Source organism: Patella vulgata, chromosome 1 (assembly GCF_932274485.2).
Source record: "Patella vulgata chromosome 1, xgPatVulg1.2, whole genome shotgun sequence".
Classification (NCBI taxonomy): Eukaryota; Metazoa; Mollusca; class Gastropoda; family Patellidae; genus Patella; species Patella vulgata.
The window spans coordinates 83,893,908-83,914,222 of record NC_065879.2 but is presented as its reverse complement, the minus strand read 5'-3'; the positions used below and the strand labels follow the sequence as shown (position 1 = coordinate 83,914,222).

The window sequence follows — 20,315 nt, the reverse complement described above, 5'->3', positions numbered from 1 at the left end:
TGATTAACCAATCAGCATTGATGTCACTAGTGGATTACCCACAGTTCTCTGCAAAACACGTCTAAAGCTCGCTGTAACAGACCGTTTCATTGGCTAATCCCTCACACCAACCAGAACACGTCAATGATAACAACACTTCCAGATCATAGTGTAGTAAAGACAAGTAAAACGAAATTTTGAACTATAAAAAGGAAACGAAATAGGATATGTGATTTAACCAGATTGGGCCGTGAGTTCACAAGGCATTCTCAGACTTAAGTTAAGAATTTACTCAAATTTCTATCACTGTTTATGAGAAATATCTTTGATCCAGAAACACAAAACTTTGCACATAAGTTTCTTCTTGATGTATTTGATACATTAAAACAACAAAAGTTTTATAAAGGGCTATATTTCAGTTAAAATAAGGTGAACAATTTTGAGTAAATTCTTAACTTAAACATACATTATGCAAGAGCTAAATCTGTCTATTACAGGTCTTTCTATAGGTCTGAAATGTTATCTAAATTATTAATTAGACATTTATTAACTTATCCAGACCATAATCAACTCTCGATTGGATTAGGTTCCGATTTGCTGTTCGACTTCCATTTATAATTAAATCATGAAATGGATAATCGAGACTTATTTTTTTTATCCTACCGACTTTATTAATGATGATCAAGGCTAGGCCGAAAATTCAATCGCTAAAATCTTGGTTCATAGTGGATCAATTTGACTGAAATTTTCAGCAAATTCCCTTTACAGTATCTAGTTTTTAACTATTATAGTGAGAACTGCCTGTTCTTTATCTATCTAATCTCCCATAATGTATTTTTAAGTCTGAGAATGTTTTGTGCAGTTTTTCGTACAGCCCCTCTGTCTTGCATCAGGCCGGAAAGTCTTGAGGAATTTTCCCAGCCGACATAGAAATCCTGGTTATTGAGCCAGCATCACACCATGGGGATGCTCGATTGTCCGGAAATGACATTATTGCAATCAAGTGGCACGGAATTCAGTCCCGTCACAGTTCTGCCAGTCCCGACCGACAGGTGGTATGAGTAGAATCGTGACGTAATTAATACAAAGAATGTGCTTCAGCTGTCATGGTTGGTCGAGATATTTTCTTATAAGGTCGGCGCATGTGTTGTAGCCTGTAATCCCCCTCACTTGGGATTTAGAGACTTCAGTTCTGGAATGTTCAATCGAGTACCCCTCTAGGCTTGCAGGACTAATACCAACATGGTAAAACTATAGGCGGAGTTCAAAATTGAAATAGGGCTACTACTGAATGCTGTGTTTAGCTAAAAACAATCTATCAAAATAATCTAAAATAAAACTTATTTCTACTTACTTGGGGGTTTTATAAGCATTCTACAGTTAAAATTCTTGGCTTTATTATTAACTGAATTTTCATTGGAAAATCTTAAATTATTACCTGAAAGACAAAATATTCTTTATTACATTTAGAAATTAAATACAAAGATATGATGTGAACCCAATCTAATAGGTGAAAGTGGAATCGAAATCCAGTGATAAAATCACTCAACCTTAAATCATCACCTGAAAGACAAATTACATTTACAAATCAAATATAAAGATAATATCACTTTGAGAGAGAGAGAGAGAGAGAGAGAGAGAGAGGGGGGGTTTAAGGTCCACTCGATACAAACTATGGCATTTCGGGACTAACACATGGTTCAATTTTATTTCAATAATTCGCTTGTGCGTAGGGGTAATTAGGAGTGGGAGGAAACTGGAGGCCCCGGAGAAAACCACGAGGTTGGACAGGCGACCCTACGCCTTGTCACATACAACTGGGGAATGACAGATTATATGATATAATGCCGTGGCGCTAACCATTCAGCCATCCAACAACACCATTTAGTATACAAAACATGTAATATCATGAATTTAGCTGTTCTATTTATCTGAAAAATTGAAAATCATGGCCCGAATAAATTTAAAGTCAAACAGATGATAAAATTGGTCTTGAGAGCATCCCTAAGATTTATCAAAGTGATCAAGGATAATAGACATTGTGTATAAATTTGAAGTCAATCATATAATTAAATAATGGGTTCCCGCGTACAAACTGGGCGATTTAATGGTATATATGGACTAAAAACATATTCAAACTAATTAATTTGTCATAATTATGCTTCAAATCCTTCTCAAACATTGTAATTGCGAAGGAATGCCCTGCTATTAAAATTCGATCAAACCAGGTCATGTTTATGTCACGTCTTGGAAGTCAGAGGAGAATTCATTGCATACATAAGACGATGTTGTCTTTAATCGCTTACTATTTATTACAAATATCAAATCCTAATTAAATTCTCGGATTATCCACTACCAGCGTCTTTTTCCGTCATTTTTATATCAGAAAGTGTTGTACGTCTAACTCTTCATAGCGTTTATCAACTTCTACATCAAGCGCTCAATGTTCGCGTGTGACCTTTGACATCACGCGTGCACAAATTCTTAATCGTTGGGCTGTTGATTAGGGGAACCCATACATTTTTGTCCTGTATACGCTCCATGAGTGTTTTTCGGGGAATCCAGTATTTTTCTAGTAAGATTCGATATCTCTACTTTCCATATATACCAAAATTGCCATACTTTTATTGGAAATAACCACCCGATAAATACTTTTCTGGGAACCCATCTTTAAGACAATATACAACCACATTACATTTCAATGTGGGCGTATATAAAAATTTTAAATCTGGATACAAGCAATAAAATCCTGTTTGCCACTTGAATTTTCAAAATGGCCATCAATTTCCAAGATGGCTGCCAATTTTGATTTTTCTTTCAGGGAAGTTTAACCACTGGACCGATAGAGATGATTTTTACACACCCGTATTTATATGTATTATGTTCGGATGTCTTAACAACATCCATTCACATTTGTTTATGGACAATGTAGGTCACAAATTTTATCCGATTTTAATGAAACTTAAAATCTGTACATGTCACATCTATCAGATAAGGTAGACTTTTGTGCGCATCACACAGCAACTTCATAGGTTATGACCTCAGTTTTTCATCCCATGAGGTCAACTATTCATTGTCCCTTGTCAGGTCCTCCCATCCTGCACCACAGACAAACCATGTCGGAAAATCTGGATGAACTTTCTCGACCAACACCGGAATCGAACATGTGACCCACAGGTTAGCAAGCCAATGTCTTAGTCACTAAGAAACCATGGCTCAAGGTTTTTTGTTTATTAATATTTACAGCATCAATTGATTTAGTAATGGACAATAACAACTAGATGAGAATTTCATATACTTACCCAATGACATGGGTAATAAATTATTACTGAACTGGGCATGATCACCAACATGTATTATATTATATATACTCTTTCCAACTAGATCATCCTGAAATTATATAATATATCACAAACATCAATAACAATATATCATACATCAATAACAATACACCATACATCAGTAACAATACACCCCACATCAATAACAATATACCATACATCAATATAGGTATACCACACATCAATAACAATATATCACAGTACATCAGAAACAATATATCTCACATCAAATTTATTACTAGGGTCACAGAGGTGGTACAGACCTTGTCAACTTACCGTTTAAGATTGCACAATGTTTTAGTCCAAACTTCCAAAAGTGATAATTTCGTTCGGAATAAAGTAATTTGACTGAAATTTTCAATTTTTCTTTTTTCATCATCTTTTTTTGAACGGTTAGTGTTACATCAAGAAATCAAGAATGGCCAACTCTTTATTAAAATCTGAACTAATTTATCTTTATTAAACTCTCATTGTATGAACAAGGAAATACAGTCATTTTATTATCTATAATATGTGAAGGATTTCTCCTCTGGGAATATAAGGGGGGGTTGGATGTCCGAATGGTTAGCATGTGCACGTTGTATCATGAAGCCTGTCATTGAGTCAACTGGCGGGGTTTCGATTCCCCGGTTGTACCTGACAAGGAGTAGGGTCGTCTGTCCAATCATATGGGTTCTTTTTTCCGGGTCCTACAGTTTCCTCCCACTGCTAAAGACCCCTTAGCGCAAGCAAATTATTGAAATAAAATTGAACCATATGTTAGTCCCGAAATGACCTAGTCTGGGTCGAGTGGATGTTAAACCCCATTTCTCTCTCTCTCTGGGAATATAAAATAAATAGTGACATTTGTTGCAAAGACAAGACAAGCGTGTGATCTCTTGACGTTAAATATTTTGGTTTATTTTGAGGTTCGTATTTTTTTCGTGGGATTGTTGAAGTAAACAATGTTGTTACACACGGTATGTTCTGCATGAGCCAAGTTTTAAACATGAGTTAAAGGAACCTGAAGCCTTGTATAAAAGGCAACTGAAGTCCTTCTTAAAGCTAGGATTAAACCTAACAACAGTCAACTACACAACTTCTAACAGACTTGAACAATGGGCAAGTTTGTGAAAAGAGGCTGGCTGTCTTTCAATTCCCACAGACAACCCACAAGTAAGAATACTGAAATGTTGCATGAAATAAACTGAGAGAGAGAGAGAGAGAGAGAGCATTCTAGTTAATATTGTCCATCAACATGACCGGACCCCATTTCCTGGTTAACTATAAAATAAACCAACTGGACTAATAGTAGACATAGAGAAATGGGATTTAACATCTACTCATTACAAACTAGGTCATTTTGGGTCTAACACCTGGTTCAATTTTAACCAATCAGCATAGATGTTACTAGAGGATTACCCACAATACTGTGCAAAATACGCCTAAAGCTCGCCATACAGACCGTTTCATTGCCTAATCCCTCACACCATTCAGAACATGTCAATGATAACAACTCTTCCAGATCCTAGTGTAGTAAAGACAAGTAAAACGAAATTTTGAACTATAAAAATGAAACGAAATAGGATCTGTGTTTTAATCAGATTGGATATTATTAATAAATGTCCGGCAATAAGTTGAAAATATCAGGACTATTTCCAGGCCTGATATGTTAAATGTATATAAATATTGAGTTAGAGGTTTAGCCCCTTTAAGTAAGGTATAGTACAAACAATAAAGTCGTGTTGTTATGAAAGTTATACCTCTACTTCTGAATGTCATTTAAGTTTATTAAGTTATTAGATACTCATCAACAACATGAGGGCTGGAAATTTGACTAAGATGTTAACAAAATTTAAAATAGTATCTAAGTAATAAAATTTTTAAAATCCGGGTTTCAAATTACCACCTTAAGATTTTGAGAGAGAGAGAGAGAGCAAGAGAGCAAGAGAGAGAGAGAGAGAGAGAGAGAGGGGTTTAAAATTGTACATTTGACACAAACTAAGTCATTTGGGACTACCATGGGTCTACCTTTATGTCAATAACTTGTTTGTACCTATGGGTCTTTATTCGAGGACGCAGAGAAAACCCCCAGGTGACTACTCCTCCTCATTCACAAGCTGGGAATCAAAACCATGTCACATGTGTAAAAGACAGACATCATGATTTAAACCTTTCAGCCCCCACAAACGAAATGGAATGAAATGAGGTTTAAGATCCTACTGTTCTGCTCCAACTGGGATAATGAAGACGGGCATACACCATACAATGTGCTATGAGGGAAATTTTGCCGGGCAGCAGCACTATGGCCTACTCTTATATTGAATTCCAACTGCCATGGGATCTTTTACGTGTATGCCAGTATATACACGGAACCTCAGTTTTTCTCCCATCTGTCAGGCCCTCCGTCCTGCACCACTAACAAGGAGAAATCAAGCTGGAAAATCAGGATGGACTTTCTCGGTCAATGCAGGGATCGACCACGCAACCTCCAGACTAGCGAGCCAGCGTCTTACCCACTTAGCCACCGTGGCTTCCCGTCCACCCAAACCCTCCAACCATAAAGTGACAGAGTCATATCTATGTGTTGTTGGAACTGTTGTGATAAGTGACGGCACAAGATATATCGTTGAATCAATGTATATCGCAATTCACCTTCTCCTGATTCATGCATTCTCTTTTTATGTTTTCTTGTTGTTTCAGGGGGTGATGGGTGGATGGCTGAATGGTTAGCACATGCTTGTTGTATCATAAAGTCTGTAATTGAGTCAACTGGCGTAGTTTCGAATCCCCGGTTGTATGTGACAAGGAGTAGGGTTGCATGTCCAACTTCGTGGGTTTTCTCCAGGTCCTAAGGTTTTCTCCCACTGCTAAAGACCCCTACGCCCAAGCGAATTATGAAAATAAAATTGAACCATATGTTAGTCCCCAAATGACCTAGTTTGTGTCGAGTGGACGTTAAACCCCATATTTCTTTCTCTCTCTTGTTGTTTCAATAAGTATGATGTCATTCTTAATTATCCGGACGTCACAATATCCATTCTAATTAATAGATATTTAAATAATTTCCATATTTTATGATGCCTCGCAGAATAATAATAAACAACACATTTTGTGTATAATTGGTTTTTTTTTTTTACCATCTAAATTTAACTTCCAAAAAAAAAAAAAAAAAAAAAAAAACCTCATCTGGAGGTGGGGTTGTTGTTTAAAAAATGTCTCACAATATCCATTCTCCTTAATAGACATTTAAATAATTTCCATATTATATTATTTTATTATGCCTCACAGAATAATAATAAACAACATATTTGGTGTATAAATTTGTTTTTTTTTTTAACCATCTAAATTTAACTTCCCCCAAAAAAACCTCATCTGGAGGTGGGGGTGTTGTTTAAAAAAAATGTCTCTGATATCCTGCCTAAAGATCATAGTAAAAATAATATTAACATCTCTTGTAAATGTCTCTGACATCCAGTCTTAACATATAGTGAAATAACAACATCTCTTGTATATGTCTCTGATATCCAGTCTTAACATAATAGTGAAATAACAATTAATAATTGTCTCTCTACAAATGTAGCACTCTAACTTCATATGTCATCATTTTTTTGTTCGGGCCATTAAAAGGTTTCTGTTTTTGATCCAGTATGTGAAATCAATAACCGAACTTTGTTCCACGCTTGTAATAGTTGTAACAGTCCTGTTAAAATTAAACATCAAATAAAAATCTTGTTTTTTCGGTCTTGTCATCAATGATAATATTAAACTGAGTTTGAAATAACACGTAGCTTTTTACAACTATAATGCTCATGTTATGTTTAACACGGAGTGAACAGGCTTTTATCATTGGTTGAAAGAATTCAAACGAAGAATTGCAAAATTGTCATAGGACCATTTCAACATTTTTTTTTTCTCCAAATGCCTACATTGGTAATTGCTAGGATATTGTTAGAAGAAATGGAAATTCAAGAACAGCGTTAAATTAAGCCCAATTTATCTTTTTACATTATGTAAAATTAGATAGAGTTGACTGTTCTCGCTATAATGGATAATGAAAAGGGAATCAATGAAAAATTCAGTCAAAATTACTTTGAGCAGTGTAGCCCCGATTGACATGGCTACCATTGTTAAGATAATAAACAACGTCTCGATTATCCATTTTTAAATCTAATCATTAAATGGCGGAACTGTTCTAATCTACTTAAAATCGGAGGCAATGCGCAGATTTAGCTCTTGCATAATACGTGTTTAATTGTACATTATGTTGCAGCTAAATCAATCTTTTGCAGATCTTTTGTTTGGCCTAAAATCATCAATTAGACATTTATTCATATGCCCATAATCGTCACTCTAGATTATCAGATGATTTGGATTTTCTACTTATAGTTCAAAATTTCGTTTTACTTGTCTTTACTACACTAGGATCTGGAAGAGTTGTTATATTACTGGCGTTCTGGTTTAAGTGAGGGATTAGCCAATGAAACGGTCAGTTACGGCGACTTCTTGGCGTGTGATGCACAGAACTGTGGGTAAACCACTAGAAATGTCAACGCTGATTGATTAATCAATGTCTGATTTCTTCGGGTCAAAAGCCGTTCATGCGACCTTCCAGTACAACCGGTCAGATCTTCATGTAGTGTAGACGATCGAAAGTATAAACAATATACGACAACATTTCAATGTGGGCGTATAAAAATGAAAAATGAAACGAAATATAGATCGGTATTTTAATCAGATTGTAAGCATGATTGCCAGTCAAGACTTTTTTTTATTATCATAACTACGGTAGCAGTGGCAATCAAGACTCCATTATTACACTTGATTGGACAACTATAGATAAAGAGTAGTGGCTTATCTAATCAAATCGTAAATGTTTACACTTTCATAGCTTCAGTTTCCTCATGGGAATCCCATTTTCATTTGACCAATCAGTGCAGTAAAGTACATGTAGGATGTGAAACTCCATTTCATTCATTCATTTCTTGTGTGAATTCACTTCAACATTAGCCGAGGTGGTGCAGTAAAGTAGGATGTTAAACTCAATTTCATTGATTCATTCCTTGTGTGAATTCACATCAACATTAGCCGAGGTGGTGCAGTAAAGTAGGATGTTAAACTCCATTTCATTGATTCGTTCCGTGTGTGAATTCACATCAACATTAGCCCAGTTGGTACATTAAAAGTATCCCTGCGTTGGCCGAGAAAGTTCATCCAGATTTTCCGGCGTGGTTCTCCCTTGTCAGTGATGCAGGACGGAGGGGCTGACTAGGAAAGCTGTCTAGTCGTTCGGATGGCCGAATGGTTAGCACGTTCATGCTGTATCATAAGGTCTGTCATTGGGTCAACTGGTGTGGTTTTGATTGATCGGTTGTATGTGATAGGGAGTAGGGTCGCCTGTTCAACCTCGTGGGTTTTCTCCGGGTGCTACGGTTTCCTCCCACTGCTAAACACCCCTATGCACAAGCGAATCATTGAAATAAAATTGAACAGTCCCGAAATGACCTAGTTTGTGTTGAGTGGACATTAGACCCCATCCCTCTCTCTCTCCTATTTCATTCGTTCATTTCTCAGGAGAGTTATCTCTAACTGATTCATTATAGATTGATACTGACTTCTAATCTACAGACACCATAATCAGGTTCCCTCATTTCAACAGTTTCACACATTTCAATAGACCTGGGGTTAAAGGTCAAAGGTTAATTAAATCTATGAGACTACATGTTAAAGATCTTGGCCATTTCTCACAGTAGATTAGGTTTCTGGTCACACAGATCATGCAAGGTTTCACAATGAATTAAAGTATGCCAAAATAAAATGTCCATTTTCAGATAACTTAAAATTTTTAAAATGCTCACTTTCCAACTACTGGGAATCCACAAGTCTGTGTCTCTTGTAACAATTTGATCATTTTACTAAATTTTCATAAAACATGAATAGTCCAAAAATAACGAAGTGTTTTAGCAGATGGCCTCCAAATCCCCTGAATGGACGAATTAGCATACAGATGGACAGATGAAGAAACAGGGCTCTCATGAGAAAAAATCTTATCTTAAGGTGAAATAACCAATAGGGAATAACTCTCATAGGTTACAATAGGTTAACGGGTATCACACAATTATTGTAAAATTATTATAAAAACAAAAATGGTTTAATAAATATTATATTTTCTTATCAAGTAGCTCTTGGGGTCAAGGTTCCTGGTCCAAATTTAAGAAAAATAGCAAAATTTGTAATTTCAAAAGAGAGAGAGAGAAATGGGGTTTAATGTCCACTCGACCCAGATTAGGTCATTTCGGGACTAACATATTGTTTAATTTTATTTCAATAATTTGCTTGTGCGTAGGGGTCTTTAACAGTGGGAGGAAACCAGAGGACCCGGAGAAAACCCACGAGGTTGGACAGGCGACCTTACTCCTTGTCACGTACAACCAGGGATTCGAAACCACGCCAGCTGACTCAATGACAGGCCTTATGATAATAATTTCAGAAAGGTTCTGACTATTTATTGACAAAATTATTAAGACTGGTAAATCAAATCAAAACAAGACATTTACTTCTAACAGTATACATAATATTGTAAACATTGTGTCTAGTTGTTCGGATAGGACAGAAAACTGAGGTCTTGTGTAAACATTGGCGTCTACGTAAAAGAACCCTTGGCAGTTGGAATTCGATAAAATAGTAGGCAGTAGCGAATTCCGGGAATATTTCCCTCATACATTAGCTTACTGACGGACCTTTACTTGTAACGGTATATATACTGATCTTTTAGAGGCATTTAGTAACTGGAAAGAGCAATAGACTATAACACATACTTATGGAAGAACAATTACTGATTTATTTGGGCGACGTTTCGAAGAGTATTCTCTCAACGTTTTCAAGCAAGTGAAAACGTTGCTTGAAAACGTTGAGAGAATACTCTTCGAAACGTCGCCCAAATAAATCAGTAATTGTTCTTCCATAAGTATGTGTTATAGTCTATTGGTATATATACTATTGTAAAAGTAGTGTTCAGTCGTTCAAATGGGACAGAAAACTGAAGTCCTGTGTACACATTAGCATGCACGTTAAAAAACCCTTAATATAATATTAGGCAGTAGCGTTGTTGTCCTGGCAATTTGCCCTCATAGCTTACTGACGGAATATTACATGTATACATAATATTGTAAAAGCAGTGTCTAGTTGTTCGGGTGGGACATAGCAAATTTCCTCTTATACATGTAGCTTACTGACAGAGTTTTACATTTATACTCATAATATTGTAGAAGTAGAGAATATTTTTTATCAACTTAGGAAAATTTAAAAATATTACTTCAAAAACATTTTGATTATTAAATGTGTATTGGCTGGTTTTATCAAATCAAAGACTTTTACTTGTATACATATTATTGTACAAGTACAGTTGAAGGTCAGAGGTCATCAAATAAAGATTAAAGCTGACATGTAGGTATATAAATACAGGTAAGGCCACACCAATTTGATTTTCTGTTTTCAGGAACACCTTTTAAAATTTTCCTTCTTATTACTTCACTAATCCAAAAACTTAAACTACTTGGATGTGTGTTTCAATATTTTTTAATGCTAAAATTATAAGTATGAAATCTTATTAATTCAGGTGATTCAAGAGCCTATTTATTTACCAAGACCATGAAGAACAGAAAATTAAATTAATATGGCCTAAATACAGGTAAAATGAAAGAGCTACTGTAATGTTATTCAAGTGGTTATTTATTTACGAAGACCCTGGAGAGCTGAAAATTAAATTGGTTTTCCTAATATAAAGAGAGCTGTTGTAATATCTATTTTAAGTAAGTGAGTTATATGAACTTTTAGCCCTAGTTAAAACCTGTAGTAGGTGGAATAAACAAACAGCTTGGTTGTGTTTAAGCTACCTCAGACGATATTTGACTATTGTTATAATCTTTTATAGGGTTACTGGGTGTGGGACATGCCTTTAGCCAAGCATTAAACATTCTTACACATAAAGACTATAATATTTAGTATACAGGTCACAATTCTATGGAATACAATTACTGCTTTTCACTGAGCGACGTTTCGACTAGGCTTCTCTAGTCATAATCATAGCTTGATTCTTTGTCTCATGACATTAAACACTGTGTATAAATTTAAAGTCAATCGGATATTAACTTTGGCCTTTAGAGCGTCCACAAGATTTTTCAAAGTGATGAAGGGCCATAACTCTGGCATTAATAATCATAAATCACTGAAAATCAATAGGCTTCTTCGTCTCATAACCTTAAACACTGTGTATAAATTTAAAGTCAATCGGATATTAACTTTGGCCTCTAGAGCGTCCACAAGATTGTTCAAAGTGATCAAGGGCCATAACTCTGGCAGTAATTATCGGAAATCACTGAAAATCAATAGGCTTCTTCGTCTCATGATCTTAAACACTGTGTGTAAATTTAAAGTCAATCGGATATTAACTTTAGCCTCTAGAGCGTCCACAAGCAATTGCGGATGCCGGACCGCCGGATGGCCGCGACGACAATATACGACCACATTTAAATGTGGGCGTATAAAAAGGCCAAAGTAATCTAATATTTAGTTCTTTCGAAGTATTGATAAATAAATAGCATGAAATGAAATGAAATGAAATGAAGTTTAACGTCCTACTGTTCTGCTCAGACTGGGCTAATGAAGACGGGCATAAACCTTCAGTGTGCTATGAGGGACTACGGCCTACTATTATATCGAATTCCAACTGCCAAGGGATCATTTACGAGCATGCTAATGTGTACATGGCACCTCAGGTTTTTTCGTACCATCCAAATGACTAGACAGCTGTCCTTGTCAGTCGCACTGTCCTGCACCACTAACAAGGGGAAACCACGTCGGAAAATCTCGATAAACATTCGGGGCCAATGTAGGGATCGAACGAAATAGATAGCCATGCAAGTCTCTCCAACCTCATGGGTTTACTCTGATTTCCTCCCACTGCTAATAATATTAATCCATATGGTAGTCCCGAAATTACCTATTTTGTGTCGAGTGGACTTAATAGTTAAACTCCATTTCTCTCTCTCACGTCAACAATGTTTTGTAAAAAAGTTACAAAACTTAAAAATCTAAACTAAAAGCTTTTGAGAACAGCTAACAAATACTTTCTGTTTCTATATTATTGTTTTTCCACGAGAAATAGGAAGCTAATATCTAAAAGGTATTCCCGTGGAACACAAATTGTTGTGGTCTTTAATCGCTTCACATCCTCAATCATATCATATAAATTAAATTTGGCTATCAAATATAATAACTTTACTACAAGTTGACTGACTTGTTATGTGTATCACAAAGGCGTATTCACTATTCATGTGTATTATAACTTTAGCATTTAGAAATATCACGGGATATAATGAAGCGCAATAAAAGATGTTGAATAATTATAATAATAATATAATGAGCATCATATTTCTACGAGTATCAGTTTACGGTTTTGTGCATTTGAAAGACATTAGAATACATATTTTTTTTCTTATTCTTATATCAATGGTTCTTTTACAGGCACGCCTATGTCTGCACGAGATCTCTTTTTTTAATAGCCATCCTAAGTAGTACATACGGTTCCGCACCACTTACAACAAGGGTGATACTGCGACGGAATATCTTCTGGAACTTTCTCTGCTAACACCAGCAGCGAAACCCGAGACATCTTGGTTAGCTAACCAGCATCTCACAGAGCCAGCGACTCCACTAGACACAAACTAGATCATTTCGGGACTTACACATGGTTCAATATTATTTTAATAATCCACTTGCGCATTGGGGTCTTTAGCAGTTGGAGGAAAACCGGAGGACCCAGAGAAAACCCACAAGGTTGGACAGGTGACCCTACTCCTTGTCACGTACAACCGGGGAATCAAAAACAGTTGACTCAATGACAGACCTTAAGATACAGCGCACGTGCTAACCATTCGGCCATTCCAACCTCCCTACCAAGTTTAAAAGAGTATTATGAATCAAAATATTTGAAATGAAATGGTGTAAAATGTTCTACTTCGACTGGGTTAATGAAGACAGGCATAAGCCATACATTGTTTTAGGAGGAAAATTTTGTCTGGACAGAGCCACTAGGCCTATTTTTATATCAAATTCCAGCCGTCATGGATTTGTTTACATGTATGCCAATGTGTACACAGGAACTTGGTATTTCGTACCATCAAAACACTACACATTGTCCGTTACTAGGCCCTCCGTGCTGCACTACAGGCAAGGGGGAACCACGCCAGAAAAACCTTAGAACCTTTCTCGGTCAACACCGGAAGTGACCCCCAAGACCTCCTTGTTAGCGATCTAGCATCTTTACGCACTGAACCACTGTAACTACCATAATGAAACATAATGTCTATTGTTCGGCTATAATTGTTATGCTAATGCCGAAGTGAATATATACAGAAACAATCAACAGACTACCATGTCTGAAAGCTTATTATCAAACTACCTAGATTGTGTTGATTATCGCATTAGAAGTACACTTTGTTGATCTAAAATAAAGGTAATGCCCAAGTGAATACAACAATTAAGTGACTCATGTTCTTTGAAAGAGTGTATATGAGACATTATATATGAGAGAGAGAGAGAGAGTTTAAAATCCACTTGACACAAACTAGGTCATTTCTGGACTAACATATGGTTCAATTTTATTTCAATAGTTCACTTGCGCGTAGGGGTCTTTAGCAGTGGGTGGAAACCGGAGAACCTGGAGAAATCCCATGAGGTTGGATGGGTGACCCTACTCTTGGTCATGTACAAGCGGAGAATCAAAGCCCCATCACTTGACTCTATGACAAACCTTATAAAACGGGCTAACCAACCCCCCCTTCAAAGATAGAAATGACATGAAATTGGGTTTAACGTCCTACTGTTCTGCTCCTACTGGGCTAATGAAGACGGGTTCCACGATAGAAGTGAATTATGTCAGAGTGCTGGATATCAGAGATAACAAGTAGCCTTTGACATGTAGGGTATTAGAACTAGAAAATCTGTGATGTCTGTTTACTGTGGATGATTTAATGTGTTTTAACTGTGTCATTTAAGAAATAAATATAATTTTAATTCTAATTCAAGACAATTAAATATTAATTCCATTGTGGCTAATCTGAGTTCATTTTACCTTTCTGTTGACAACCATTGTCAGTCTCTGCAAACTCTTGTTTGCTCAGCTGATATTATTTTGTAAAATATAAAAGAGAAAAATATTTACTCAAAGATGGATGATCGAAGATTGAGATATAGAGGTGATTGATCTTGCTATAATAGTTCAAAAATACATAATCAATATATTGAAAGTTTCATTGAAGTTATGAGTACAATCACAGAGGATTACGAAGGTTTTCTAATATCTCTGTAAAAGATGAATACCTTTAACACGTGACGTCTCATCACGCGGTGTCAATCATTGGCTCAATGGCGCGTGCATTGTTTACATAAGATGTTACTAGTTCGGGTGGAATGGAGTCTTTTACTCATTTTAATACCCATTTACACTAAATAGGAAATAATTTTTACCTACAAATACGTCAAACGTCTTTATTTATTTTTCTAATAATAAAAAAAAATGTTTTAGAATTTAATTTGTCGAAGGAAAATAGTTAATATTTGTGGCTCATTAAGTCGCAACGATATCATCCGTATCAGTGACGTGGCCTAGTGAATATTCACTGCTGATCAGTGTGTTATGAGTAGTGTAGCGTACATCCTTTATTATTGTAGCAACGGTACTGGACAAACGAGATTTTAAATCTTGCAGGCATTCTAATTCATTTAAATCTGTGTTATCCGATGAACTAGAGAGTTGATTATGGGCTTGGCATGTTAATACATGTCTAAATAATAGTTTATGAAACATTCGAAGCTAAACTAAAGACGTGCCATAGGCAGTCTTAGCTCTTACATAATGCAAAATGCATCTTTGAAAGTACATTATTTTATCGCTGTATCATAAGGTCTGTCATTGAGTCAACTGGTGTGGTTTCGAATCCCTGGTTGTACGTGACAAGACGTAAGGTCACCTGTCCAACCTCGTAGGTTTTCTCCCACTGCTAAAAACCCCTAGGCTCAAGCGAGTTATTGAAATAAAACTGAACCATGATTTAGTCCCGAAATTACCTAGTTTGAGTCCAGTGGACATTAACCCAATTTCTCTCTCTCTCTCTCTCCCTCGCTCTATTTTATCATTATTATAACTTCTAATACCAAACTAAACACAACCACAATGAACCAACACCAGCCATGTTTTATTTGCGTTTCTATGAGGCAATGATATCAAAATACTGCTCATCTAATACGGTTCACAAATATCAAACTTGAAAGGAACAACAACCTCTCCTACAGTATTAACCTTGAAACAAACTATAACCCCTCCCACGATATTCGATATACTCAATTCAATAGAAAAAATAAACAATGTCAACAATGTCAGTTGGTAGTGTTTGCTTTAGCGGGGGACGCCTCAAATGATTTCCAATTGAATAACTTCAATAAGAAGGAAAGAAGGATTTGTTTAAGATAAATGGTGTTTTTCTTCGAGATTTTTCTTTTCTTTTGTTGTCATTTTTCAATTGCTGTGATAACTTTTCAATTTGAAACGAAGTGAAATAAGAAAGGGCAACATAATAAAGTCAGCTATGATTTCTAACAAGTTTAAAATAACACTTCTACCTACACGCCTCTGTAGAGCTTTATGACAGCTTCACCTCTTGTCAGTGGTGCAGGACAGAGGGCCTGACAAGGACAGCTGTCTAGTCCTTCAGATGGGAAAAAAAAATGAGGTCCTGTGTATACATTGGCGTGAACGTAACAGATGCCTCGGCAGTTTGAATTCGATATAAGAGTAGGCCGTAGGGCCACTGCCTGGGCAAATTTCCCTCTTATTTTGAATTCCAACTGGCAATGGTTCTTTAACATGCACACCTGACCTCAGTTTTTCATCACATCCGGACGACTATACATTGTCCCTTGCCAGGCCCTCCATCCCACACCAATGACAAGGGGGAACCATGCGGGAAAAAACCTGATGAACTTTCTCAGCCAGCGCAGGGATCGATCATTAGACCTCCAGGTTAACAAGCCAACGTCCTACTCACTGAGCCACAATGGCCCTAATGTGCAAGAAAAAAACCCAAAACAAACAAGATCTACTCGGCATATAAGGAAATTTACCTGTATTGTTTTCTAATGTCACTGGTGCAAGAAAAAGTGACTTGTAATTTGGATGGGACAAAAATTAAAGGTGTATGTGCCGGTTTTCATGAGTCTGGTGGAGTGTAGAAAAGTAATCAAGCAGTTATAATCAATTCTTGACATTCGGACAGGTGAGATCATTGGGACTAGTTTTTCAATAGCGTCGACCAACATCAAGGGCATTAAATGTCTTGACAAAGTAGAAACCGTAAATTATTTGTAGGATTAATATAATAAGATATAAAAAAGGAAATGACAAGATTTAGTAATCAAAAAAAGTATGTTAAATAGTCAAGGAAGTTCCATAAAACGAGAATTTGGCTGGATTACTTAAAAAGAGCTAAATCTGCCTATTGCTGGTCTTTCTAAAGACAAGAATAACATATGGTTCAATTTTATTTCAATAATTTGCTTGTGGGTAGGCGTCTTTAGCAGTGGGGGGAAACCGAAGGACCCGGAGAAAACCTACGGGGTTGGACAGGCAACTCTACTCCTTGTCACATACAACCAGGGAATCGAAACCACGCCACTTGACTCAATAACAGACCTTGTGATTTACAGTAACATGCATACTTCACTTTAGACAAGATAACTCTTAATTCACCAGAAATAAACTACTAAGGAACTTCTATTCCATATAATTTTGTTGAAAATATTAATTGTACGCTACATACTGAGGGTATAACTAGCAATACAACGCATGAAGAGTCAATATTTTGAGAATTTGTGTGGGGTGGGGGTGGGGGTGGGGGATTTTTAGTTTGATTTACTGTATCTTGATGTCCGATTGGGTATATATATACATGCTGAGTGTAGCTTATTGATTTATCAGGGTTCAAGATGCCGATGGCAAGGTTAATAAACAGTGTATATAGATAGTATTCATCAACATATCTACAGTTAAACATATCCCAAACATAAGGCCACACAAAGTTGATTTTCTGTTCTTTGGAAACACATGTAAGAATTGTCCTTATTATTTTTGTTAAGTATGATATTTGTGGTCTGAACCCTTGGTCATATGTACATGTAGGTTACTTCCCTTGATTGGAAGTCTTTGGTAAGCCTTCATTGTAAGACGTCACCTGTAGGTCAAGTCTGCCATCTTGATTTTTTCATCCATGAACATGTGCTTTGGTTTGACAATGTAAACTGAATAAATATCTTGAAACAATTTCTGCGGCAAATAGACTTATCTAAAAACCAATAGTACAGTTAACTTTGCATAAGTCTGATCTAAGTGGATTAACCAGTTTTATCCGAGTTAAGCAAAGATCCGAGTTAGCCAAAGACCTAAATTCAATCATAGCTTGATTAGAAATAAACTGCAAAAGCCGAATAATAATTGATTCAAAGGCACATCTCAAGCTTTTGTTCGTATGTGCGAGTAGATAACTTCCGTTTTGTCGCCATCTTTAAAAAATGTCCTAAATTTTCCTGGAAAGTGTCTCGTACAGAAGACAGCGAGTTTCGAATTTTCCAGGAAAATTCTATTATTGCATTGCGTCAACTTGGCTGATTTGACGCAAAATGATAGGGGAAAGTATTTTGGGGCTCTGTGCATGAAATACCTAACCGCGTTTTAGACCCTTGGTTCGAAACTGACAGTCAAATTCTGAACGTACTGCCGATCCGACATAGGCGAAGGAAAAAAGCCGAATTGGATCAAATGGACCAAACATTTTGATCTGACTTACACGCAGAAATTTAATAAGAAAAACATGCAGGATCAAAGGGTCCAAACGATTTTATCTGAGCTGAGCGAAGATCTGACTTACACGAATCCAACTTATGCAAGGTTTACTGTACTTTGTTAAATTGTTTCAAAGGCATTTAATAATTGAACTGGAATATACAGGGCACAGTTCTATGGAATACAATTACTGCTGATGACTGAGCAATATTTCGACAAGGCTTAATTAAGTTAGGTTCCCTCCAAGGTAATTAGAAGGGTGTCTGTTTCTAGTTGGTCAGCATTAACAAAGTATTGTTGTGTACATACGTATATATTGTCTTGTTATATTTTCATATTTTATCATTGCTTGACAATGACTACAGAAGACTAGTCGAAACGTCGCTCAGTTATAAGCGAGAGAGAGAGATGGGGTTTAACATCCACTCGACACAAAATAGGTAATTTTATTTCAATAATTCCCTTAGCAGTATGAGGAAACAGGAGGACCCAGAGAAAACCCACGAGGTTGAACAGGCGACCTTACTCCTTGTCCGTACAACCGGGGAAACGAAACCATGTCAGTTGACTCAATGACAGACCTTATGATACAGCGCTCACATGCCAACCATTCGGCCATCCAACCCCCCTCAGTTATAAACAGTAATTGTATACCATAGAATTGTGACCTGTATTCAATAGTACTTTTATGTGTAGTTCAATAGCTTTTAATTCTAAATTTTTAAGGTTTGAAATCTTAAACAAAACATATTTCATGTGATTTAAGTGGCTATGTATTTATCAAGACTCTGGTGAACAGAAAATTAAATTAATATGGTCTAAATACAGGTATAATGAAAGAGCTACTGTAATGTTATTGAAGTGGTTATTTATTTACCAACACCATGACGAACTGAAAATCAAAAAGGTGTGACCTAAACCACAAACACTATAAACATATAACAACTTGTATATATAAATATTTAAAGCTGACATCCCAGATATATTTCAGACCATTAAAACTCTTTAAAGATGCATTATCCAAGAGCTAAATCTGCAAATAGCATGTTTTTATTTTGGCTTCAAGAGGCATGTCTTTTTTTGGCTTCAAATAACAGGTCTTTATTTTGGCTTCAAATAACAGGTCTTTATTTTTGGCTTCAAGTAGTATGTCTTTATTTTTGCTTTAAGTAGCATGTCTTTATTTTGGCTTCAAATAACAGGTTTTTATTTTGGGTTTCAAGTACATGTAGCATGTCTTTGTTTTTGGCTTTAAATAGCATGTCTTTATTTTGGCTTCAAGTAGCATGTCTTTATTTTGGCTTTAAGTAGCATGTCTTTATTTTTGGCATCAAATGTTATGTAAATTATCAATTTGACATTTATTAACATAACAAGCCTATAATCAACTCTCTAGTACATCGGAAGGTCAAGATTTAAATGGATTTAACAATAAAATGGACAATTGAGGCTTAGTCTTGGTTGTCAAGTACCGTTATTACCATAATTGCTTCATCTTCAAACAGTCATCACTTCGCAAAGAATAAAGTAAATCGATTGAAATTTTCAATATTAATTTTTCATTATCTACTTTTGAACTTAAAGCTCTTTATCTAAATCTTACATAATGCCTCTTTAATTCTATCTTTAATATATAGAAAACTTGTCCCATACAAATGGTTAGTTTTTCTGTGTGGTTGGAGACAATTTTTCTTACTCCAGGGAATATTTGTGACTGGTTTAACTTGAAATTGGTAATACTGTATAAGTAAATAATGCAATGATCTAAACTACAGTACAGGGGTGTTAATCATAAAAACTTAATAAAATATTTTAAGGATACTGATGGTTCATTGGCTTAGCACTGAAAAAAATAGCACAAATTTTACCTCCTAGCCAATGAAAAGACTGCATTCTTAAAATGTTTTAGTTTAAGTTTCTTGAATAATGCCTGATGACTTTCACTTCAAAAAATTTCCAGCCATTCAATTTTTGAAGTATTTTGTTTATTCAAGGGTTTGTTTTTCTTGCCAAAGAATATATGAATTTTGAACATCATCTCAATCTTCTTAACACATTAAAAGTATAAACATATTGTGTTTTAGTGATAAATTATTTCAAATATTAATTTTATGACATGG

General features: G+C 35.9%; 1 protein-coding gene across 2 annotated transcripts in view; it reads right to left on the bottom strand.

Annotated features, from left to right (window-relative positions):
• The window catches only part of LOC126821800 (nuclear receptor coactivator 2), a 124,241-nt gene that overhangs the window by 38,270 nt on the left and 65,656 nt on the right, over nucleotides 1-20,315 (bottom strand). For both annotated transcript variants that reach the window (XM_050550302.1, XM_050550317.2), the window contains 2 exons: nucleotides 3,282-3,369; nucleotides 1,334-1,417 (listed from right to left, as the gene is read on the bottom strand). In XM_050550302.1, coding sequence (XP_050406259.1) covers nucleotides 1,334-1,417; nucleotides 3,282-3,369 — 172 coding nt within the window. The remainder of the gene's footprint in view (nucleotides 1-1,333; nucleotides 1,418-3,281; nucleotides 3,370-20,315) is intronic.